At 48.3% G+C, this 27,740-nt stretch overlaps 2 protein-coding genes across 8 annotated transcripts in view; one reads left to right on the forward strand and one right to left on the reverse strand.

Moving 5' to 3' along the window:
• Positions 1-27,740, reverse strand: part of LOC142243730 (uncharacterized) — a 1,240,762-nt gene that overhangs the window by 760,254 nt on the left and 452,768 nt on the right. The gene's annotated exons all lie outside the window — the stretch shown is intronic.
• The window catches only part of LOC142243729 (arf-GAP with GTPase, ANK repeat and PH domain-containing protein 3-like), a 367,370-nt gene that overhangs the window by 68,671 nt on the left and 270,959 nt on the right, over positions 1-27,740 (forward strand). For both annotated transcript variants that reach the window (XM_075315925.1, XM_075315926.1), the window contains exon 6: positions 15,345-15,479. In XM_075315925.1, coding sequence (XP_075172040.1) covers positions 15,345-15,479 — 135 coding nt within the window. The remainder of the gene's footprint in view (positions 1-15,344; positions 15,480-27,740) is intronic.

Raw genomic sequence — 27,740 nt, forward strand, 5'->3', positions numbered from 1 at the left:
CAGGCGACTGGATCATTAACAGGGATCTGATTGTATAATGAGAATCTTTACATATTGGGCCTGTACCGCGGGTGATATACTGTGCTCTTATAATGTATGGACAATTGCAATCCAAATTCTTCAACCCCATATATAAATTCTGTTTAATAGTAACAGTTCTCCCATTTGTAATAAACCAAGGAAACAAGAACAATGTCAGTGACTGGGCACAATTAATAAAAATTGTCCTCCTCCATCACAAAATGGTACGTTTGCTATTGAAGCCTCAGGATCTTCTCCCCAATTGCAACCCCCATAAGAAGCATTTGTCTCCAGCACCAGATGTAATAAAGACTTCAACCCTGCATAAGAAATAACACTTCATATCCCGGACTGGCGAGGGGCTGTGACGTGTGATTGCTACATAGAAATACGGGGAGGTCAAGAGCGAGGTCCAAGAAGAGAAGGAATCCTTGCACAAATGAGGAAAAGCATACAGAAGTATACAGCAGCGTCACATAGGAACACTGACTACACTACACTACCGTCATCTGCCAGGAGGAGGAGCCGTCAATGGCTACACTACACTACACTACCGGCATCTACCAGGAGGAGGAGCCGTCAATGGCTACACTACACTACCAGCATCTACCAGGGGAGAAGCCGTCACTGGCTACACTACACTACACTACCCGCATCTACCAGGAGGAGAAGCCGTCACTGGCTACACTACACTACACTACCGGCATCTACCAGGAAGAGGAGCTGTCACTGGCTACACTACACTACCGGCATCTACCAGGAGGAGGAGCCGTCAATGGCTACACTACACTACCGGCATCTACCAGGGAAGAAGCCGTCACTGGCTACACTACACTACCGGCATCTACCAGGAGGAGAAGCCGTCACTGGCTACACTACACTACACTACCCGCATCTACCAGGAGGAGAAGCCGTCACTGGCTACACTACACTACCTGCATCTGCCAGGAAGAGGAGCAGTCACTGGCTACACTACACTACCCACATCTGCCAGGAAGAGGAGCAGTCACTGGCTACACTACACTACCCGCATCTTCCAGGAAGAGGAGCCATCACTGACTACACTACACTACCCGCATCTACCAGGAAGAGGAGCCGTCACTGGCTACACTACACTACCGGCATCTACCAGGAGGAGTAGCCGTCAATGGCTACACTACACTACACTACCGGCATCTACCAGGAGGAGAAGCAGTCACTGGCTACATTACACTACCTGCATCTGCCAGGAAGAGGAGCCATCACTGGCTACACTACACTACCTGCATCTGCCAGGAAGAGGAGCAGTCACTGGCTACACTACACTACCCACATCTGCCAGGAAGAGGAGCAGTCACTGGCTACACTACACTACACTACACTACCCGCATCTACCAGGAGGAGAAGCCGTCACTGGCTACACTACACTACCGGCATCTACCAGGAAGAGGAGCCGTCACTGGCTACACTACACTACACTATCGGCATCTACCAGGAGGAGGAGCCGTCAATGGCTACACTACACTACACTACCGTCATCTACCAGGAGGAGGAGCCGTCAATGGCTACACTACACTACACTACCGGCATCTACCAGGAGGAGAAGCCGTCACTGGCTACACTACACTACCTGCATCTGCCAGAAAGAGGAGCCATCACTGGCTACACTACACTACACTACACGCATCTACCAGGAGGAGAAGCCGTCACTGGCTACACTACACTACACTACCGGCATCTACCAGGAGGAGGAGCCATCACTGGCTACACTACACTACACTACCGGCATCTACCAGGAGGAGGAGCCATCACTGGCTACACTACACTACACTACACGCATCTACCAGGAGGAGAAGCCGTCACTGGCTACACTACACTACACTACCGGCATCTACCAGGAGGAGGAGCCGTCACTGGCTACACTACACTACACTACCGGCATCTACCAGGAGGAGGAGCCATCACTGACTACACTACACTACACTACCCGCATCTACCAGGAGGAGGAGCCGTCACTGGCTACACTACACTACCTGTATCTATCAGGAAGAGGAGCAGTCACTGGCTACACTACACTACCCGCATCTACCAGGAGGAGAAGCAGTCACTGGCTACACTACACTACCGGCATCTACCAGGAGGAGGAGCCGTCACTGGCTACACTACACTACACTACACTACCCGCATCTACCAGGAGGAGAAGCAGTCACTGGCTACACTACATTACCGGCATCTACCAGGAGGAGGAGCCGTCACTGGCTACACTACACTACCCGCATCTGATGAGACAATTTCTCAAAGGTTGAGCCATAAGGTAAATACTCCGCCAGCACACTTGCGCTGGCGGGGTACATGCACCACTCGTAGTAGCGTACAAAAAAGGAGAACAATCGAGTGTATATGCAAATGGAAATTTTTATTATCAAAAAAGGACAAACGCAAGACAGCAATAAAAGGAAAGTTAAAAACTACCACTAAATCAAGGGGGGCATACACTGTGATACAGACGTATAATATAGTTGTTGTCAATAGCCGTGGGAGAGGTGAACATATGAAAATACTCTATTAAACCACCAAAATAGGTGTAGTATGGTAATGGAATCTACTGTTCACAATCTCTGCTAGTCGTGGGAAAGGCATACGGTTAAAGGCAATAAAGGAAAGGTAAAAATTAGCCGTGGAGAGGAGAGGTGCTGGCTATAGTATGGTCCTCTAGTCGTGGGAGAGAGAGGTAATGAAGGTATAGTGAGGAGTAACCAACATGCCAGAGTAGGTGGACAGTATCAATACCCTGTTCAGCTGACAATTGAAATGTATAAATTAAAGTCCAACCATACCCCAGATATATAGGGGATCATATAACCAGTTTATGACCAAGTGCTATTGGTTACCAAAAATTGCTTAGGCGAGTGCCAAAAAAATTCCCTTAGCAAGCATATTGCCAATGTTAACCATTAGCCATGGAGAAAAATAAATGCTGGTTATAATGTGATCCTCTAGTCGTGACCAAACACGCCGGGGTAAGTGGAAAAAATCAATGCTCTATTCAACTGACAATGCAGTACATACAATAGTAAAGTCCAACCCCACCCAGGCATGTAGAGGACCACATCAGCAATTTCTGACCAAGGGCCAACAGTCACCAAACATTACTGTAGACAAGTGCCAAAAAGGAAGCTTCTTTGGCAAACATAATGCCACAATATATAAGGTGCAAGTGCATACCAGTAAAAGATGTCAATTGTCTAGGAAAAAGTACATAGTAAAAACCACATGCCCACAAAAAAGAGTCAGCCATTAACGTCAAATATATAAAATCACATGATGCACATACCCAGGAAAAGAAAGGGATCACCACCATCATCTATCGGGAAGAGGAGCCATCACTGGCTACACTACACTACCTGTATCTACCAGGAAGAGGATCAGTCACTGGCTACACTACCCTACCTGCATCTACCAGGAAGAGGAGCCGTCACTGGTTACACTACACTACCTGCATCTACCAGGAAGAGGAGCCATCACTGGTTACACTACACTACCTGTATCTACCAGGAAGAGGAGCCATCACTGGCTACACTACACTACCTGTATCTACCAGGAAGAGGAGCCATCACTGGCTACACTACACTACCTGTATCTACCAGGAAGTGGAGCAGTCACTGGCCACACTACACTACCCGCATCTGTCAGGAAGAGGAGCCATCCCTGGCTACACTACACTACCTGTATCTACCAGGAAGAGGAGCAGTCACTGGCTACACTACACTACCTGTATCTACCAGGAAGTGGAGCAGTCACTGGCCACACTACACTACCCGCATCTGTCAGGAAGAGGAGCCATCACTGGCTACACTACACTACCTGTATCTACCAGGAAGAGGAGCAGTCACTGGCTACACTACACTACCTGTATCTACCAGGAAGAGGATCAGTCACTGGCTACACTACACTACCTGCATCTACCAGGAAGAGGAGCCATCACTGGCTACACTACACTACCTGCATCTACCAGGAAGAGGAGCCGTCACTGGCTACACTACACTACCTGTATCTACCAGGAAGAGGAGCCGTCACTGGCTACACTACACTACCTGTATCTACCAGGAAGAGGAGCCATCACTGGCTACACTACACTACCTGTATCTACCAGAAAGAGGAGCCGTCACTGGTTACACTACACTACCTGTATCTACCAGGAAGAGGAGCCGTCACTGGCTACACTACACTACCTGTATCTACCAGGAAGAGGAGCCATCACTGGCTACACTACACTACCTGTATCTACCAGGAAGAGGAGCCGTCACTGGTTACACTACACTACCTGTATCTACCAGGAAGAGGAGCAGTCACTGGCTACACTACACTACCTGTATCTACCAGGAAGAGGAGCCATCACTGGCTACACTACACTACCTGTATCTACCAGGAAGAGGATCAGTCACTGGCTACACTACACTACCTGCATCTACCGGGAAGAGGAGCCATCACTGGCTACACTACACTACCTGCATCTACCAGGAAGAAGAGCCGTCACTGGTTACACTACACTACCCGCATCTACCAGGAAGAGGAGCCGTCACTGGTTACAATACACTACACTACCTGCATCTACCAGGAAGAGGAGCCATCACTGGTTACACTACACTACCTGCATCTACCAGGAAGAGGAGCCGTCACTGGCTACACTACACTACCTGCATCTACCAGGAAGAGGAGCCGTCACTGGTTACACTACACTACCTGCATCTACCAGGAAGAGGAGCCGTCACTGGTTACACTACACTACCCGCATCTACCAGGAAGAGGAGCCGTCACTGGTTACACTACACTACCCGCATCTACCAGGAAGAGGAGCCGTCACTGGTTACACTACACTACCTGCATCTACCAGGAAGAGGAGCCGTCACTGGCTACACTACACTACCTGCATCTACCAGGAAGAGGAGCCGTCACTGGTTACACTACACTACCCGCATCTACCAGGAAGAGGAGCCGTCACTGGTTACACTACACTACCGGCATCTACCAGGAGGAGGAGCCGTCACTGGTTACACTACACTACCTGCATCTACCAGGAAGAGGAGCCGTCACTGGTTACACTACACTACCCGCATCTACCAGGAAGAGGAGCCGTCACTGGTTACACTACACTACCTGCATCTACCAGGAAGAGGAGCCGTCACTGGCTACACTACACTACCTGCATCTACCAGGAAGAGGAGCCGTCACTGGTTACACTACACTACCTGCATCTACCAGGAGGAGAAGCCGTCACTGGCTACACTACACTACCTGCATCTACCAGGAAGAGGAGCCGTCACTGGCTACACTACACTACCGGCATCTACCAGGAGGAGGAGCCGTCACTGGCTACACTACACTACCTGCATCTACCAGGAAGAGGAGCCGTCACTGGCTACACTACACTACACTACCGGCATCTACCAGGAGGAGGAGCCGTCACTGGCTACACTACACTACCTGCATCTACCAGGAAGAGGAGCCGTCACTGGCTACACTACACTACACTACCGGCATCTACCAGGAGGAGAAGCCGTCACTGGCTACACTACACTACCTGCATCTACCAGGAAGAGGAGCCGTCACTGGCTACACTACACTACCGGCATCTACCAGGAGGAGGAGCCGTCACTGGCTACACTACACTACCTGCATCTACCAGGAAGAGGAGCCGTCACTGGCTACACTACACTACACTACCGGCATCTACCAGGAGGAGGAGCCGTCACTGGCTACACTACACTACCTGCATCTACCAGGAAGAGGAGCCGTCACTGGTTACACTACACTACCTGCATCTACCAGGAGGAGAAGCCGTCACTGGCTACACTACACTACCTGCATCTACCAGGAAGAGGAGCCGTCACTGGCTACACTACACTACCGGCATCTACCAGGAGGAGGAGCCGTCACTGGCTACACTACACTACCTGCATCTACCAGGAAGAGGAGCCGTCACTGGCTACACTACACTACACTACCGGCATCTACCAGGAGGAGGAGCCGTCACTGGCTACACTACACTACCTGCATCTACCAGGAAGAGGAGCCGTCACTGGCTACACTACACTACACTACCGGCATCTACCAGGAGGAGAAGCAGTCACTGGCTACACTACACTACCGGCATCTACCAGGAGGAGAAGCCGTCACTGGCTACAGTACACTACCGGCATCTACCAGGAGGAGGAGCCGTCACTGGCTACACTACACTACCTGCATATACCAGGAAGAGGAGCCGTCACTGGTTACACTACACTACCTGTATCTACCAGGAAGAGGAGCCGTCACTGGCTACACTACACTACCTGTATCTACCAGGAAGAGGAGCCATCACTGGCTACACTACACTACCTGTATCTACCAGGAAGAGGATCAGTCACTGGCTACACTACACTACCTGCATCTACCGGGAAGAGGAGCCATCACTGGCTACACTACACTACCTGCATCTACCAGGAAGAGGAGCCGTCACTGGTTACACTACACTACCCGCATCTACCAGGAAGAGGAGCCGTCACTGGTTACACTACACTACCCGCATCTACCAGGAAGAGGAGCCGTCACTGGTTACAATACACTACACTACCTGCATCTACCAGGAAGAGGAGCCATCACTGGTTACACTACACTACCTGCATCTACCAGGAAGAGGAGCCGTCACTGGCTACACTACACTACCTGCATCTACCAGGAAGAGGAGCCGTCACTGGTTACACTACACTACCTGCATCTACCAGGAAGAGGAGCCGTCACTGGTTACACTACACTACCCGCATCTACCAGGAAGAGGAGCCGTCACTGGTTACACTACACTACCCGCATCTACCAGGAAGAGGAGCCGTCACTGGTTACACTACACTACCTGCATCTACCAGGAAGAGGAGCCGTCACTGGCTACACTACACTACCTGCATCTACCAGGAAGAGGAGCCGTCACTGGTTACACTACACTACCCGCATCTACCAGGAAGAGGAGCCGTCACTGGTTACACTACACTACCTGCATCTACCAGGAAGAGGAGCCGTCACTGGTTACACTACACTACCCGCATCTACCAGGAAGAGGAGCCGTCACTGGTTACACTACACTACCTGCATCTACCAGGAAGAGGAGCCGTCACTGGTTACACTACACTACCCGCATCTACCAGGAAGAGGAGCCGTCACTGGTTACACTACACTACCTGCATCTACCAGGAAGAGGAGCCGTCACTGGCTACACTACACTACCTGCATCTACCAGGAAGAGGAGCCGTCACTGGTTACACTACACTACCTGCATCTACCAGGAGGAGAAGCAGTCACTGGCTACACTACACTACCTGCATCTACCAGGAAGAGGAGCCGTCACTGGCTACACTACACTACCGGCATCTACCAGGAGGAGGAGCCGTCACTGGCTACACTACACTACCTGCATCTACCAGGAAGAGGAGCCGTCACTGGCTACACTACACTACACTACCGGCATCTACCAGGAGGAGAAGCAGTCACTGGCTACACTACACTACCGGCATCTACCAGGAGGAGAAGCCGTCACTGGCTACAGTACACTACCGGCATCTACCAGGAGGAGGAGCCGTCACTGGCTACACTACACTACACTACCGGCATCTACCAGGAGGAGAAGCAGTCACTGGCTACACTACACTACCCGCATCTGCCAGGAAGAGGAGCAGTCACTGGCTACACTACACTACCTGTATCTGCCAGGAAGAGGAGCAGTCACTGGCTACACTACACTACCCGCATCTGCCAGGAAGAGGAGCCGTCACTGGCTACACTACACTACCCGCATCTGCCAGGAAGAGGAGCCGTCACTGGCTACACTACACTACCCGCATCTACCAGGAGGAGGAGCCGTCACTGGCTACACTACACTACCGGCATCTACCAGGAGGAGGAGCCGTCACTGGCTACACTACACTACCCGCATCTACCAGGAAAAGGAGCCGTCACTGGCTACACTACACTACCTGCATCTGCCAGGAAGAGGAGCCGTCACTGGCTACACTACACTACCCGCATCTACCAGGAGGAGGAGCCGTCAATGGCTACACTACACTACCGGCATCTACCAGGAGGAGGAGCCGTCAATGGCTACACTACACTACACTACACTACCGGCATCTACCAGGAGGAGAAGCCGTCACTGACTACACTACACTACCGGCATCTGCCAGGAAGAGGAGCCGTCACTGGCTACATTACACTACCGGCATCTACCAGGAGGAGGAGCAGTCACTAGCTACACTGCACTACCCGCATCTACCAGGAAGAGGAGCCGTCACTGGCTACACTACACTACCTGCATCTACCAGGAAGAGGAGCCGTCACTGGCTACACTACACTACCGGCATCTACCAGGAGGAGAAGCAGTCACTGGCTACACTTCACTACCGGCATCTACCAGGAGGAGGAGCCGTCACTGGCTACACTACACTACCCGCATCTGCCAGGAAGAGGAGCCGTCACTGGCTACACTACACTACCCGCATCTACCAGGAGGAGGAGCCGTCACTGGCTACACTACACTACCGGCATCTACCAGGAGGAGGAGCCGTCACTGGCTACACTACACTACCCGCATCTACCAGGAAGAGGAGCCGTCACTGGCTACACTACACTACCTGCATCTGCCAGGAAGAGGAGCCGTCACTGGCTACACTACACTACCCGCATCTACCAGGAGGAGGAGCCGTCCCTGGCTACACTACACTACCGGCATCTACCAGGAGGAGGAGCCGTCAATGGCTATACTACACTACACTACCGGCATCTACCAGGAGGAGAAGCCGTCACTGACTACACTACCGGCATCTGCCAAGAAGAGGAGCTGTCACTGGCTACATTACACTACCGGCATCTACCAGGAGGAGGAGCAGTCACTGGCTGCACTACACTACCGGCATCTACCAGGAGGAGAAGCCGTCCCTGGCTACACTACACTACCGGCGTCTACCAGGAGGAGGAGCAGTCACTGGCTACATTACACTACCGGCATCTACCAGGAGGAGGAGCAGTCACTAGCTACACTACACTACCCGCATCTACCAGGAAGAGGAGCCGTCACTGGCTACACTACACTACCGGCATCTACCAGGAGGAGGAGCCGTCACTAGCTACACTACACTACCGGCATCTACCAGGAGGAGGAGCCATCACTGGCTACACTACACTACCGGCATCTACCAGGAGGAGGAGCCGTCACTGGCTACACTACACTACCGGCATCTACCAGGAGGAGGAGCCGTCACTGGCTACACTACACTACCCGCATCTACCAGGAAGAGGAGCCGTCACTGGCTACACTACACAACCTGCATCTGCCAGGAAGAGGAGCAGTCACTGGCTACACTACACTACCCGCATCTACCAGGAGGAGGAGCCGTCCCTGGCCACACTACACTACCGGCATCTACCAGGAGGAGGAGCCGTCAATGGCTACACTACACTACCGGCATCTACCAGGAGGAGAAGCCGTCACTGACTACACTACACTACCGGCATCTGCCAAGAAGAGGAGCCGTCACTGGCTACATTACACTACCGGCATCTACCAGGAGGAGGAGCAGTCACTGGCTGCACTACACTACCGGCATCTACCAGGAGGAGAAGCCGTCCCTGGCTACACTACACTACCGGCGTCTACCAGGAGGAGGAGCAGTCACTGGCTACATTACACTACCGGCATCTACCAGGAGGAGGAGCAGTCACTAGCTACACTACACTACCCGCATCTACCAGGAAGAGGAGCCGTCACTGGCTACACTACACTACCGGCATCTACCAGGAGGAGGAGCCGTCACTGGCTACACTACACTACCGGCATCTACCAGGAGGAGGAGCCATCACTGGCTACACTACACTACCGGCATCTATCAGGAGGAGGAGCCATCACTGGCTACACTACACTACCGGCATCTACCAGGAGGAGGAGCCGTCACTGGCTACACTACACTACCGGCATCTACCAGGAGGAGGAGCCATCACTGGCTACACTACACTACCGCCATCTACCAGGAGGAGGAGCAGTCACTAGCTACACTACACTACCGCCATCTACCAGGAGGAGGAGCCGTCACTAGCTACACTACACTACCGGCATCTACCAGGAGGAGGAGCCGTCACTGGCTACACTACACTACCGGCATCTACCAGGAGGAGGAGCCGTCACTGGCTACACTACACTACTGGCATCTACCAGGAGGAGGAGCCATACTGGCTACACTACACTACCTGCATCTACCAGGAAGAGGAGCCGTCACTGGCTACACTACACTACACTACCGGCATCTACCAGGAGGAGAAGCAGTCACTGGCTACACTACACTACCGGCATCTACCAGGAGGAGAAGCCGTCACTGGCTACAGTACACTACCGGCATCTACCAGGAGGAGGAGCCGTCACTGGCTACACTACACTACCTGCATATACCAGGAAGAGGAGCCGTCACTGGCTACACTACACTACACTACCGGCATCTACCAGGAGGAGAAGCAGTCACTGGCTACACTACACTACCCGCATCTGCCAGGAAGAGGAGCAGTCACTGGCTACACTACACTACCTGTATCTGCCAGGAAGAGGAGCAGTCACTGGCTACACTACACTACCCGCATCTGCCAGGAAGAGGAGCCGTCACTGGCTACACTACACTACCCGCATCTGCCAGGAGGAGGAGCCGTCACTGGCTACACTACACTACCCGCATCTACCAGGAGGAGGAGCCGTCACTGGCTACACTACACTACCGGCATCTACCAGGAGGAGGAGCCGTCACTGGCTACACTACACTACCCGCATCTACCAGGAAAAGGAGCCGTCACTGGCTACACTACACTACCTGCATCTGCCAGGAAGAGGAGCCGTCACTGGCTACACTACACTACCGGCATCTACCAGGAGGAGAAGCCGTCACTGACTACACTACACTACCGGCATCTGCCAGGAAGAGGAGCCGTCACTGGCTACATTACACTACCGGCATCTACCAGGAGGAGGAGCAGTCACTAGCTACACTGCACTACCCGCATCTACCAGGAAGAGGAGCCGTCACTGGCTACACTACACTACCTGCATCTACCAGGAAGAGGAGCCGTCACTGGCTACACTACACTACCGGCATCTACCAGGAGGAGAAGCAGTCACTGGCTACACTTCACTACCGGCATCTACCAGGAGGAGGAGCCGTCACTGGCTACACTACACTACCCACATCTGCCAGGAAGAGGAGCCGTCACTGGCTACACTACACTACCCGCATCTACCAGGAGGAGGAGCCGTCACTGGCTACACTACACTACCGGCATCTACCAGGAGGAGGAGCCGTCACTGGCTACACTACACTACCCGCATCTACCAGGAAGAGGAGCCGTCACTGGCTACACTACACTACCTGCATCTGCCAGGAAGAGGAGCCGTCACTGGCTACACTACACTACCCGCATCTACCAGGAGGAGGAGCCGTCCCTGGCTACACTACACTACCGGCATCTACCAGGAGGAGGAGCCGTCAATGGCTACACTACACTACACTACCGGCATCTACCAGGAGGAGAAGCCGTCACTGACTACACTACCGGCATCTGCCAAGAAGAGGAGCTGTCACTGGCTACATTACACTACCGGCATCTACCAGGAGGAGGAGCAGTCACTGGCTGCACTACACTACCGGCATCTACCAGGAGGAGAAGCCGTCCCTGGCTACACTACACTACCGGCGTCTACCAGGAGGAGGAGCAGTCACTGGCTACATTACACTACCGGCATCTACCAGGAGGAGGAGCAGTCACTAGCTACACTACACTACCCGCATCTACCAGGAAGAGGAGCCGTCACTGGCTACACTACACTACCGGCATCTACCAGGAGGAGGAGCCGTCACTAGCTACACTACACTACCGGCATCTACCAGGAGGAGGAGCCATCACTGGCTACACTACACTACCGGCATCTACCAGGAGGAGGAGCCGTCACTGGCTACACTACACTACCGGCATCTACCAGGAGGAGGAGCCGTCACTGGCTACACTACACTACCCGCATCTACCAGGAAGAGGAGCCGTCACTGGCTACACTACACAACCTGCATCTGCCAGGAAGAGGAGCAGTCACTGGCTACACTACACTACCTGCATCTACCAGGAGGAGGAGCCGTCCCTGGCTACACTACACTACCGGCATCTACCAGGAGGAGGAGCCGTCAATGGCTACACTACACTACACTACCGGCATCTACCAGGAGGAGAAGCCGTCACTGACTACACTACACTACCGGCATCTGCCAAGAAGAGGAGCCGTCACTGGCTACATTACACTACCGGCATCTACCAGGAGGAGGAGCAGTCACTGGCTGCACTACACTACCGGCATCTACCAGGAGGAGAAGCCGTCCCTGGCTACACTACACTACCGGCGTCTACCAGGAGGAGGAGCAGTCACTGGCTACATTACACTACCGGCATCTACCAGGAGGAGGAGCAGTCACTAGCTACACTACACTACCCGCATCTACCAGGAAGAGGAGCCGTCACTGGCTACACTACACTACCGGCATCTACCAGGAGGAGGAGCCGTCACTGGCTACACTACACTACCGGCATCTACCAGGAGGAGGAGCCATCACTGGCTACACTACACTACCGGCATCTACCAGGAGGAGGAGCCATCACTGGCTACACTACACTACCGGCATCTACCAGGAGGAGGAGCCGTCACTGGCTACACTACACTACCGGCATCTACCAGGAGGAGGAGCCATCACTGGCTACACTACACTACCGCCATCTACCAGGAGGAGGAGCAGTCACTAGCTACACTACACTACCGCCATCTACCAGGAGGAGGAGCCATCACTAGCTACACTACACTACCGGCATCTACCAGGAGGAGGAGCCGTCACTGGCTACACTACACTACCGGCATCTACCAGGAGGAGGAGCCGTCACTGGCTACACTACACTACTGGCATCTACCAGGAGGAGGAGCCATACTGGCTACACTACACTACCGGCATCTACAAGGAAGAGGAGCAGTCACTGGCTACACTACACTACCTGCATCTACCAGGAAGAGGAGCTGTCACTGGACACACTACACTACACGCATCTACCACAAAGAGGAGCCATCATTGGTTACACTACACTACACTACACTACCGGCATCTACCAGGAGGAGGAGCCGTCACTGGCTACACTACACTACACTACCGGCATCTACCAGGAAGAGGAGCCATCACTGGCTACACTACACTACCTGCATCTGCCAGGAAGAGGAGCCGTCACTGGTTACACTGCACTACCTGCATCTACCAGGAAGAGGAACAGTCACTGGCTACACTACATTACCTGCATCTACCAGGAAGAGAAACCATCACTGGCTACACTTCACTACCTGCATCTACCAGGAAGAGGAGCCGTCACTGGCCACACTACACTACCTGCATCTGCCAGGAAGAGGAGCCATCAGTGGCTACACTACACTACCTACATCTGCCAGGAAAAAGAGCCATAACTGGTTATACTACACTACCTGCATCTACCAGGAAGAGGAGCCGTCACTGGTTACACTACACTACCTGCATCTGCCAGGAAGAAGAGCCGTAACTGGCTACACTACACTACACTACACTGCCCACATCTACCAGGAAGAGGAGCCGTCACTGGTTACACTTCAATACCTGCATCTCCCAGGAAGAGGAGCCGTCACTGGTTACATAACATTACCTGCATCTACTAGGAAGAGGGGCCGTCACTGACCACACTACACTACCTGCATCTGCCAGGAAGAGGTGTCGTCACTGGCCGCACTGCACGCATCTGCAAGGAAGAGGAGGAGCATTCTGTTATGATATGGTAACTGTGGACGATCACAAAAATCCCATCAGCAGAAAAACACAAGTAGTTGGAACTTAAGATGACCGCAATCCCCTATATGTCAGACCAAACTAGAAGTAGCCGTGGAGCGTTCCTAAACACACCTAGACGCCTCGTCACAGCCGGAGAAACTTACTACACCTCACAGATAGAAATGAGGAAACCTATCTTGCCTCAGAGCAGTCCCAAAGTAATAGCAAGCCCCCAACATATAGAGCCAGCGATGATGGAAGAAAACACAATACACAGGAAATATAGATTAGCAAAGGCGAGGCCCGACTTCCTAGATGCAACAGGAAAGGAAAGAAAACTGACTGTGGTCAGTGCAAAACCCTGCGGAAAAAATACCAATCTCCTGATATACAAAACCCTGAGACCACACGGTCTCTCCCCCACTATATCAGGTACTCTTGTAAATAATGAGAGAAACAAAATAGAAAAAAACCCACAAGAAATAAAAAAGTGCAAATAATCAAGTAGAACAAGAAGAATCTCCCTTTTCTTGCAGTGAGGCTTGCAGAGGGGGAACCCCCATGCTCATCAAAACAGACCATTTCTCTCCTGAAATAACACAGACCTTAAGCAAAATGAAAAGAAACACGAACACCCTTAGGTGTGGATTAGGCAACAAAGCAAAGAACTTGCAACTTATCTGGAATGGTACAGGATAAATGGAAGAGGCATCTGCCAGGAAGAGGAGCCGTAACTGGCCACACTACACTGCATATCTATGGCTTATGAGGTCAGTGAGGTGGCGGGCAGGAGGTTACACCATACTACACTGCAGATCTATGGCTGATGAGGTCAGTGAGGTGGTGGGCAGGAGGTTACACCACAATACACTGCAGATCTATGGATGATGAGGTCAGTGAGGTGACGGGCAGGAGGTTACACCACACTACACTGCAGATCTATGGCTGATGAGGTCAGTGAGGTGACGGGCAGGAGGTTACACCATACTACACTGCAGATCTATGGCTGATGAGGTCAGTGAGGTGATGGGCAGGAGGTTACACCATACTGTCTGCAGATCTATGGCTGATGAGGTCAGTGAGGTGACGGGCAGGAGGTTACACCATACTACACTGCAGATCTATGGCTGATGAGGTCAGTGAGGTGACGGGCAGGAGGTTACACCATACTGTCTGCAGATCTATGGCTGATGAGGTCAGTGAGGTGGCGGGCAGGAGGTTACACCACACTACACTGCAGATCTATGGCTGATGAGGTCAGTGAGGTGACGGGCAGGAGGTTACACCATACTGCCTGCAGATCTATGGCTGATGAGGTCAGTGAGGTGGCGGGCAGGAGGTTACACCGGCAGAGCATGTACTTATTACAGGCGTGACCCTGTCCTGAATTCAGCAGAGGAGTGATCGATCAATCTGTGGAATCTGTAGTCTTTGATGATCATTGTTTTCTTCATCTCTTTATCACAGATGCCATCAGTGCAACCAACCCCCGAGTTATAGACGACTCTCGAGCGCGGAAGCTGTCCAATGACCTGAAGCGCTGCACTTATTATGAGACGTGCGCCACCTATGGCCTGAATGTTGAACGTGTCTTCCAGGATGGTGAGGACCATAAATTGGAGCATAATGGGGTGTTGTATTTAAGTTTCCTCCATATCATCTACCTCCTCCCTTCCTTTAATATTCCCGCGTTATTCCTCCATGTCACCTCTGTGATCTGTTATACCCTGACACTGCACTGATCCTTTGTAGAATATACCTCCCCAACCTTACCATATCCTTCTCCATAACCCATCCTTCTGAAGTTATATACCATATCTCGTGTACAGCCTGGGATTCTATGTTTTGCTCTCTACCTCTCCGAGAAGCCTTCTCTTTCCATACCCCTTACCTGTGTAAATGCATTTGACCTTGTTTATGCACTCCTTCTTTCCACTCTTCGCTCTATTCCGCTGCCTAAGTATACAGTCATCATGTCTCATTACTTGTACAGTGTGCTGTATAATTCTCCCTGAGTATACACTCATTGTCTCTCATTGGTCCTACGATTCGCTCTTCACCGCCTTCTGAGTATAAATCGCTTGTACATTTCACGTATACAGTCATATCTCGTACATTTCACTCCTTGCCTTTCTCAGAATATATTTCTGTTTTTATACCTGTCGGGAACAGCCGGAGGGTAGGGTCTTGAGTGGCTTCCCATAGACATCCCTCCGCTCATCATCAATTTGTCACAAAACAGCCCTCTGGCGCTCCCTTATTATCAGGGCAATTACAACACTGACCGAATAAGTAAATGAGGCTGTGGCTGTTCTGCTATGCCGATCATTGAGGTGCTCACAGTAAGGGTAATATGTATATATATCACCAGTACCGTCACTGCCGAGCTCCACAAGAACACAAGCGAAATACTCGCTGCCACCACCCATCGATTATAGGTAGATTGTACACTCATTGCGGATAGCGTAATGGGTATTCAGAGGTTCGTGGATTATTTTGAACAAGAGGAGTGAAGATATTAAATTTTCTTTAATTTAATCTTAAAGAGTAGGCATTGTTTCTAAAATATACAAAATTCTACAAAAGGGAACAATGCAATGTAGACAATTGCATAAAATGTAAAGGATAAACAAGAAACTTACTAAGACTTGTGCTACAGTTATGACTTCCAAACCTTAGGGAGGGATTGGCTCTACAGGGCACACAGACGGAACCACAGCTTATCTGTTCCCTCCTTGAACTGAACCACACAACAATATGGCAGGTATCTTATTACCTCAGGTCACCATCCCCTTAATGACTTCATAGGGGCCGGTGTATGTGAACTTCATAAAATTATGAAATTCTAGTTTTCAGCATATTTTTGACTTGAGGTTCACAGGCGAAGAATATTAGCGTCATGTTTCCCATCATGAACTTACCCATTCGTAGATAGGAAACTCAACATAGCTGGCATAATATAACTGGTAATATCCAGTCACTAGGATTCTAGCCATCGTCCAGAGAAGCAAAACAGTGTATTATGTTTCCCATTTAGTTACAATTTAAAAAAATATATAATTTTTATATTTTTGATATTCACACTGTACATACAATCTTAGTTTAAAGTTGTTTTTTTTCTCAGCAGAACAAAGGGATTTGGATTTCTTGTTCTTCACATTTTTTTTTTTGTTTTTTTTTAAATCATTTTTATTGAACATAAGTTAGTACAGTATCATCTCCATAATGAACTCAATATCACAGTATTTTCTGAAATTAGAAATGTATTCCCTGTACGATTTTAAATCTGTATTTTTATTTTCCATAGAAAAACATTTAAACAGCCTAACCTTATAAGTAACGACAATTGAAGATAACAATGACATCCGTACATCTGTCCAGCTTAAAATCATTGGATGGCCGTATCGCTCCACAGTACATCTTTATCCACGCTCACCCCATTACCCCCAACCGGTCACCAGATCAATCCTTCCCTCTTCCGGCCGTACTGTCCAACATTTCATGACAACTCAAGAGTGGCCAGTCCCCCATCCCCGAAATAACTCCCTCATTGCAAGCACAATAATAGACGATCCAACATAGCATCCAGGACCAACGCCGCGGAGGGGAGGCCCGGAGCCTCCATCCATGGCTTCCAGATCTTATAAAATTTACTAAGTGCCTTTCTCTTTAGGTAGACTCCTCGTTCCAGTCTAAGGATACCATTTGTCTTGTTTATAAGCTCCACTATAGTCGGAGGAGAAGGATCTAACCATTGATATGCCAGTAGCTTCCTTGCTTGGTAGAGAATGCGTGTTATACCCAGGGCCGTTGGGGTATCCGGGTGTATTCCCTCCTCCCATACGTTTACCAAGCAAATACGGGGCGAAGGCTGAATTTTAATGTGGTACACCTGCTCTATAAGTCCTAGGGCTTGTTTCCCAAACTCGCCTATATGTCCACATTCCCACATAACATGCATTAAATGAGCATCATCCTGTCCACATCTGACACATTGTGCATTGGGTCTACATCCGATCTTGAACAGAAGGCTAGGCGTCTTGTACACCCTATGGATAAGAAATAGCTGTGAGATCCTCTGACACTACGAGACTGCCATTTTAGGAATCTGCTCCAATATATTGGAGCCTTGGTCATCAGAGATATGTCCTAGGTCCCGCTCCCATTTATGTTTGACAGTCAACGGATTTCTATCTAGTTGTGCAGGTAGTATCCTCCTATATATTTCAGAGATGAGACCTCACGAGAACTCAGATGTGGCTGGAATATACAGCATAGAATTATGTGTCGCACTCACAGGGCCTGACGACCTCTGTCTCTCCAGTGCATGTCGAAGCTGCAAGTATTGATGAAAAAAATACAAGTGGAAGATGAGATTCAGTCCGAAATTGCTCAAAGCTTTTCAGAACATTGTGTAAAATTTGGGACTTCAGGCAGACCCCCCTATCTTCCCACCCTTTAAATCCTTCAGGTTCTGGATTTCTTGTAGATCCGGATTCCACACACAGTGGCCAATACTCCGCAGGTCCACTAACTTTCAAAAAAAGTTTGCCCCTATCCCATACCTTAAAAAATCATGGCTATCGTTGGGTGTCTCATTCTGTTCACCTGCCTCCGTCCCACCTCTAGCCGGCTCAGCGGGTATTTCTACTCTGATCCCCCCTTCACCAACTCACCACTTATATCGTAAGCTCCCTCCTTTCCCCATCCTCTAAAATTTTGCATCTGGGAAGCGATAGAATATAAGTACGGATTTGACACCGCCAGTTCTCCCTCCTCTTTTCCCCTCTGCAGAACTTCCAGTTGGATCCTAGCGTGTTTTTTCTTCCATATAAGTTCCCAAAATAGTGTTTCAACTTTGGTAAAAAAGTCCATCTGAATCCACACTGGGGAATTATGTATAAGGTATAACAATTGTGGCATCAATACCATTTTAATTAAATTGGTTCTACCAATATTTGACAGGGGGAGCCGCCACCAGGTTTAACCTTTGCCCTAAATTGCCGCAGCAAGGGATCAAGATTAAGAGCTCGAAATTCATTTGGGTTCGGCTAACAATTATTCCCAAATATTTAAACTCTCGGACTATGGGAACCGGGATCTGTAAGTTAGAGAAGCTCATCGGGAGAGGATCCACCGGCATCAGGGCCGATTTTAGACCAATTCATTTGGAGGCCAGATCTCCGCCCAAGCTCCCGAATGATATCCATTGCCGGCAAGATTGAGGTGTGCACCCTATCCAAGTATAATAGCAAATCATCTGCATGTAAAGATATTTTCTGCTCTACAGCCCCAAATTGAAATCCCACCACCTCCTTGGACATCCGTATGGCGACCGCCAATGGCTCAATCGCAGTAGCGAATGGCAAGAGGGAGAGCGGGCACTCCTGCTTAGTTCCTCTTTGCAGTGGAAAAGGCCCGGAGACCCGACCATTCACCCTGAGCATCGCCACTGGTGAGTCATACAGCAGTTTCACCCAATTGATAAATCTGTGACCAAATCCCATTTTCTCAAGGACCGCCCACAAGAATCTCCACTCTAGGCTGTCAAACGCCTTAGTGGCATCCAAAGACAAAATTGCCCTTTCCCTTTGGGCTCTCATAACTAAGTTGTAATCCTAAATACAATCTCCTAAGATTCAACAATGTGGCCCGCAATAATGTTAGGGTGAACTCTTAACCAGAGATCACTAGTTGCCTACTGCCTGGCCGAATTGATATGGGCCAAGTGCATGCATAAAAGAATCCACACCAGACACAGTCAGATATGAAATCTCTTCTTGGTCACAGTAAAGATGGCACCAAACAGACTGAGGAGAAGCATGCGTCCTCTTGATATAGGCTAGGGGCGTACACAAGTTCAGATATGCACATTTAGTGGGACAGTTCATGAGCTAGCCAATGGGGAGATCCGTGTTGCTGTTGATGGGCGGGTCTGACTTCAGTGGATGAAACCATGGTGATGGGAGGGACGTCATTTAGTGGATCCATGCTGATGGTTTGGTCTGTGATGTCATCTGATCTGTGGGTTGGTCTTCTAGCTTGACCAGGGGTCTTCTCTTATATGGTATCTTCTTTCATCTGGACATTCCTTGCATTCCAGGCAAGGTGTGGAGAACAGGAAATGGCAGCCATCTTTATATCTGTGTCATGTGTATTATCTGAAACCTGAATTATGTCAGGCAAATCGACATATTTCCCACAATCCCTTGTCAAGAGGTTAATTAAGTATTTGATGGAAAGGCTTTCCTCAACAGAATGAAACCCGTCTGGTCACTATCCACGATGGATGAGACGACTCGGGACATTCTGTTGGCGAGTATCTTGGCTAACAATTTGACGTCTGCTGATAAAAGGGAGATCGGTCGGTACGATTCCGGAGTGTCGGGATATTTCTCAGGTTTCAGAATTAGGACTATTAAGGTTTCTTTCATAGAAGATGGCAAAACCTTTAACCTTTTCTGCCTCTTCAAACACCTTAAGCAATTTGGGTAATAGCAGAGGGTCATATCTTTTAAAGAACTCCAAAGGCAGGCCGTCCATTCCCAGAGCCTTTTTGTTTTGTGTCTGTCCAAGTGCCTCCTCCAGTTTTTCCAACAGAATGTCCCTATCTAGCGGGTCGCTATCCTCATGACTTAATCTGAGAAGTGGGAGAGCATCCAGATATTGCGCAATCTCATCCTCCGTAAAATCACAATCTGTAGTATATAAATGGGAATAATAAGTTCGCATTTCTTCCACTATATCCTCACTTCTTCCACTATACCAGTGCACACACCAGAGCCCGATACTAATCTTGTAACTTGGGAGAAGCTATCTGGTGTTCTAATGATCGTGGCTAATAAGTGTCCCACACCCTCCCCCTCTATATAAAGAATTTCTGTTTGGAGAAGAAACGCTTAGTAATTGCCGCAGATAGGAGACTTTCCTTCAGTGCCACGTGCGCATTTTCTAAAAGTTTTTTTATTTTTCTCCGTCGGGTCTAATATTGTCGCTGCTTCTGCATTAGACAATTCTTGGGTTAGGTATTGAGTATACTACCTGGTTTGGGTTTTACGGGAACATATTTATCTGATATAGAGGCCCCATACAACAGCGTTCATGGAATCCCACAGTGTGATGTGGGATGGCACAGTGCTCTTGTTTAAAATGGAAAATTCTAATATATCCGTATTCAGAGATCCCCGATGAGCTGAATCCAGAAGGGATTAAGCCTCCAGACAGGTCTAACCAGGGGGAAGGGATTCCCCCATGACAGTTTGACATGTAGCGGTGAGTGGTCAGGCACACGTCTGGGCATATAGGTGACTGTCTGTGTGTAGGAGGACATAAGTGAGTTACCGATAGCCACATCTATTTGTGACATAGTGTGGTGAGAGCCAGAATAACATGAGAATTGTTTGGTTGTGGGGGGTTTTATACGCCATAAATCTACCATATCTACTTCTAATGTTCTTGCGAAGAGGTTGGGGCAGTGTTCTCTGAAATATTACCTGTGTGAAGCTTATCCACATAGGGGACTTCAATACTTACACCCCTATCAAGAGCGTTGGTACCGCAGGGAGGGAGTCAAGAATAGTTGATATCCGTTTCATCGCCTCTGCCGAGTAAGGCGGGGGATATACACTGCAACCAATATAATTTGAATGTTGTATTTCGCACAATGGACATATACAAATCTGCCCCCCCCCCCCCGGGTCTGTTACCGACCTAATTCAGGAGAGTGGAATGGATTTGGGCAGCAATATACTTACACCCCTGGCATGGGTCGAATACGTGGACTGATATCCGTGCACTATCCATCATTTTCTCAACCAGTAGGTATTATCTGTCACCATGGGTACAGACTATAAAATGGAGCAGGGCTATATCGCGGTCTACGGGGCCAGAGAGGTAGACCTCGCCATGTTACTATTGAGCAGAGCGACACGGCCAGAGAGTACTGTAGACAACCTAGAAAGAGAAGAGGACAGAAAATAAACATTTAACATAAAGGATATGTGGTAAAACAATACTGCGCAACAGTGCACAGCATATTACCCTTCCAACATAAGGATACCACGCACATTTCTCTCAAATGGAGAGAACCAGAACTAAACACCAGCCCGGGATCCGTGCAGGTAAAGGGGGCCACAGTTCACTTCTTCTGTGGGTATTGATCAATAACCAAGTTCCCCTCGCCTAGGATCCTAAATAAAGTATGGTGAAACATTTCGGCTATACCAGCATAGCGTCCCTCAGTAAACAGAAGGAGATCAGTCAGGTATTACGGCTCCGTATGGATTTCTCATTAACATCTAGCCAGGATAATGCAGCTCCCACAGTGTCAAAAAAGTGAGTCTCTCCGTTCACACCAACGCGTAGCTTGACGGGTACAGCATAAAATACGGCACCTGCAGGTTTCTCAGACGCTTTTTAACATCCATGAATTGCGCTCTTTTCCGCTGCACCTCCATGGAGAAATCTGGGAAAATTGAGATCTTGTGCCCGGTAATTGCAAGGTCCTTAATATGGAGATGCCTCTGGCTTAAGGGGGATTGAATGGGTACCCTGTGTGCTCTTTCAGTGGTGAAGAAGGGGGACAGCACCTCCCTCCCAATGGTTTCCAGCAGCCACTTCTCAAGAAATCATAGTATCATAGTATCATAGTTTTTAAGGTTGAAGGGAGACTCTAAGTCCATCTAGTTTAACCTGTAGCCTAACATGTTGATCCAGAGGAAGGCAAAAAAAACCCCAATGTGGCAAACAAGTTCCAATGGGGAAAAAATGTCCTTCCTTCGTCCACATCCGGCAATCAGACTAGTTCCCTGGATCAATACCCTGTCATAAAATCTAATATACATAACTGGTAATATTACATTTTTCAAGAAAGGCATCCAGGCTCTGCTTAAATGTTAGTAGTGAATCACTCATTACAACATCATGCGGCAGAGAGCTCCATAGTCTCACTGCTCGTACAGTAAAGAATCCTCCTCTGTGATTATGATTAAACCTTCTTTCCTCAAGACGTAGCGGATGCCCCCGTGTTCCAGTCGCAGGCCTAGGTGTAAAGAGATCTTTGGAAAGGTCTCTGTACTGTCCCCTCATATATTTATACATTGTGATTAGATCCCCCCTAAGCCTTCGTTTTTCCTGTCTTGGTATTGCAGCCCACCCATTCCTCTAATAATCTTGGTGGTCTTCTCTGCACCCTCTCCAGTTCAGCTATGTCCTTCTTATATATCGGTGAGCAGAATTGTACACAGTATATAAGTGCGGTCGCACTAGTGACTTGTACAGAGGTAGAACTATATTTTTTTCATGAACACTTCTACCTCTTTTAATACATCCCATTATTTTATTAGCCCTGGCAGCAGCTGCCTGACACTGTCCACTAAAGTGAAGTTTACCATCCACCCATACACCCAAGTCTTTTTCTGTGTCTGTTTTACCCAGTGTTCTACAATTAAGTACATAATCATAAATGTTATTTCCTCTACCCAAGTGCATGACCTTACATTTATCTACATTAAACTTCAATTGCCACTTCTCAGCCCAATCCTCCAATTTACATAAATCTCCCTGTAATATAAAATTATCCTCCTCTGTATTGATTACCCTGCAGAGTTTAGTATCATCTGCAAATATTGAAATTCTACTCCGCATGCCCCCAACAAGGTCATTTATAAATATGTTGAAAAGAAGCGGGCCCAATACTGACCCCTGTGGTACCCCACTATGAACTGAGACCCAGTCCGAGTACGTACCATTAATAACCACCCTTTGTTTCCTATCACTGAGCCAGTTTTTAACCCAGTTACACATATTTTCCCCTATCCCCATTATTCTCATTTTATGTACCAACCTTTTGTGTGGCACCGTATCAAAAGCTTTTGAAAAGTCCATATACACAACATCCACTGCATTTCCCTGGTCCAGGCTTGAACTTACCTCTTCATAGAAGCTGATCAGTTTGACAGGATCGATCCCTCATAAACCCATGTTGATACTCTGTCATAAGGTTATTTTTCTTGAGATACTCCAGTATAGCATCTCTCAAGAAACCCTCAAGGATTTTACCAACCGTAGAGGTTAAACTTACCGGCCTATAATTTCCCGGCTCAGTTTTTGTCCCCTTTTTGAATATTGGCACCACATTTGCTATGCGCCAGTCCTGCGGTACCGACCCTGTTATTAAGGAATCTGAGAAGATTAAAAATAATGGTCTATCACAGAACTCAATTCCTGTAGTACTCTGGGGTGTAGCCATCCGGGCCCGGAGATTTGTCAACCTTAGTGATTTCGAGGCGGCGGCGTACTTCCTGCTGGGTTAAGCAGGTAATATTCAAGGGTGAATTTATGGTATCACTGGTCATGTCATCTGCCATGGCATTTTCTTGTATAAAAACCGTAGAAAAAAATTCATTCAGCAGGTTGGCTTTACCCTCATCCCCTTCCACCATTTCACCAAGACTATTTTTAAGGGGGCCAACACTATCGCTTTTCAGTTTTTTACTGTTTATGTAGTTAAAGAATATTTTAGGATTATTTTTACTTTCTCTCGCAATGAGTCTCTCTGTCTCAAACTTAGCTAACTTAATTTGCTTTTTACATATTTTATTTAATTTTCTATAATTATATAATGCCTCATCACTACCTACCCTCTTTAATTCTTTTAAGGCTTTCTGTTTTTCTTTTATTGCTTCCCTTACAGCTCTATTTAGCCATAGGGGTTTCCTCCTATTTCTAGCATGTTTGTTCCCATAGGGTATATTTTCTGCACAAGCCCTATTCAGGATGCTCATAAAAGTCTCCCATTTGCTTTGTGTACTTTTATTACTTAGTACATCATCCCAGTTTATTGCACTAAGATCATCTCTCAACCGTTTAAAATTTGCTATCCTGAAGTTTAGTGTCCTTGTAGCCCCTCTACTAGACATCTTACTAAAGAATACATGAAAACTTATTATTTTGTGATCACTATTCCCCAAGTAACCCCCAACTTGTATATTTGATATGCGGTCTGGCCTATTGGTTAGTACAAGGTCTAGTAGTGCTCCCCCTCTTGTGGGGTCCTGTACCATTTGTGAAAGGTAATTATCTTTCATTGTTATCAAAAATCTATTTCCTTTGCTGGAACTGCAAGTTTCTGTTCCCCAATTTATATCAGGATAGTTAAAGTCCCCCATAATAATTACCTCTCCGAGACTCGCTGCTTTATCAATTTGCTTTATGAGGAGATTCTCTACCTCTTCCATAATATTCGGCGTCTTATAACACACCCCTATCAGTATTTTATTATTCATTCTCCCCCCCCCCTTATCTCCACCCATAGGGACTCTACATTCTCAGTACCCTCACATATGTTCTCACGCAGGATGGGTTTTAAGGATGATGTTACATATAGACACACACCTCCCCCTCGCTTATTTGTACGGTCATTCCTGAATAGGCTATAACCCTGTAAATTAACAGCCCAGTCATAGCTCTCATCCAGCCATGTCTCTGATATCCCCACTATATCATCATTTTCTTCCAACAATATTAATTCTAATTCCTCCACCTTATTTGTGAGGCTTCGGGCATTAGTGTACATGCACGTTACGTATGACTCTGTACCTGTATTCCTGCTTACTGTATTAACTGTCCTAACCCTTCCCCGCGTACCACCCCCAATTTCATTACTTGTGCCCTGGTCACTATCTGCACTACATTCCCCTTCTATAAAGTGAATACCCTCGCCCCCCATTCCTCCAAATGCCAGCGGGTCACTACCTTCCGCTCTCTCCAGTACGCCCACCAGCCGCAGATTGCTCCTGCAGGAACGGTTTTCCAAATCGTCCACTGTATTCATTATTACAGCAACATTCTGTGTGGCTCTCCCTAGATCTCTTGCTATTGGTGGCAGTTTGTCCTCTGCTGTGCTCACAGGCCTCCAGCTCCCCCACTCTAGCCAATAATTCAGAAAACCCCGGCACACAGATTGAGAAAAAGAGAATATCCAGTCAAAGGTTTTAATATGCTGGTGTTTAATTCGTGAAAAATTCCATAACAGTCAGTGTGTGGCAATAAAAAGCAATGCAAGGTCCAACGTTTCGGCTCATATGAGAGCCTTCACCAAGGACATGAAATACCGTATTGTGTAAAGGAAGAGTCCTGCACACACAGTATAAAGTGGAAATAGAGACAATGTAGGTTATAGGAGAAGCACAAGGCTACTAATAGAATCTGTGGTTCTGGATGGAGTCAGGGTAGAGGAATGTCCGGACAGTATTACGGCCGTATTATGTGATATGTGGGGGCTCTCATGTGGAGGATACAATAAGGGATGAACTCAGTATGAGATGATGCAATAGATTATGAAGATGAGTCACATCAAGAGAGGGGAGCCTAAGGATTATATTCCGTGGCCAGGTAATAGGGGTAATTTCCCCATGAGTATAGCACGGCTAATCAGAAATGGTGCAAGGACCAAGGGGTAATCTGGAATGCCTATTGCAGCATGTACTTAAAATGAGGGCTCTTATATACAGCATTCTAACATGCTGTATATAAGAGCCCAGGCCGCTGTGAGAACATAATAAAGACTTTATATAACTTACCTAACGATCGTGATGCGGTGGAATAGAGTCACGGAGACGTCTCTATTGTCCAGTGCCGGCGCCGCCTCTTTCGGCCATTTTCGTCCTCTTCTGTGTGCATGACGCGTCTACGTCATACACATTTGCCGGTCCTGCGCAGGCGCACTACAATACTTTGATCTGCCCTGCTCAGGGCAGATCAAAGTGCACCTTCTCAGGACCTGAATGCTGGCGAGTGTGGATGACGTCGGACGTGTCATGCACCGCGGCTTCGGAAGGAGCACAAAGATGGCCGAAAGAGGCGGCGCCGGCACCGGACAACGGAGACGCCTCCGTGATTCTATTCCACCGCAGCGTAACTGTGACGGGGTCCTTCTCCCATATCACACGATCAACAGAGCGAGCGATAACTGTTCAATCCAATAAGCGTTTATTCCAAGCAATTCAAATGGTTCATAACATAATCCACAAAACACAGGGAAAAATTAGTCCAAAAATATGAATATAATCCAATAAGCGATAAATAAAATATCCAGTTTCTCTCTGAGAAGCCACAGCTTCTCCCAGAGGTTCAATCCTTCTTCTTCAAGTTATCTTAGCAGACTGACAAATCTCCCAGGTAAGCAGAGAGGTTACAGAAGGTGGATCTCACGCCCCCTCCCCCAACTTAAGAACAAAAGGCTGGCAGGGGAGGAATTAAACCTGCAAGTGGGACAATGTACACAGAAGCAGCACAAACAAGACAGTGAACCACGCCCAAACATCAACCCACACAAAATAGTAACTGAGCGAAATTAATTAACCTGTAGTCAAGACAACAAATACACAGAATGAATAGAGCAAGGCTCCTAAAATACAGTCATATGAAAAAGTTTGTGCACCCCTATTAATGTTAATCTTTTTTCTTTATAACAATTTGGGTTTTTGCTATTTCAGTGTCATATATCTAATAACTGATGGACTGAGGAATATTTCTGGATTGAAATGAGGTTTATTGTACTAACAGAAAATGTGCAATCTGCATTTAAACTAAATTTGACCGGTGCAAAAGTATGGGCACCGGTATCAATTTCTTGATTTGAACCCTACTAACTACATTTATCTGACTTACTGAAGCACTAAATTGGTTTTGTAACCTCATTGAGCTTTGAGCTTCATAGGCAGGTGTATCCAATCATGAGAAAAGGTATTTAAGGTGGCCACTTGCAAGTTGTTCTCCTATTTGAATCTCCTATGAAGAGTGGCATCATGGGCTCCTCAAAACAACTCAAATGATCTGAAAACAAAGATTATTCAGCATAGT

The sequence above is a fragment of the Anomaloglossus baeobatrachus genome, chromosome 6, assembly GCF_048569485.1.
Source record: "Anomaloglossus baeobatrachus isolate aAnoBae1 chromosome 6, aAnoBae1.hap1, whole genome shotgun sequence".
NCBI lineage: Eukaryota > Metazoa > Chordata > Amphibia > Anura > Aromobatidae > Anomaloglossus > Anomaloglossus baeobatrachus.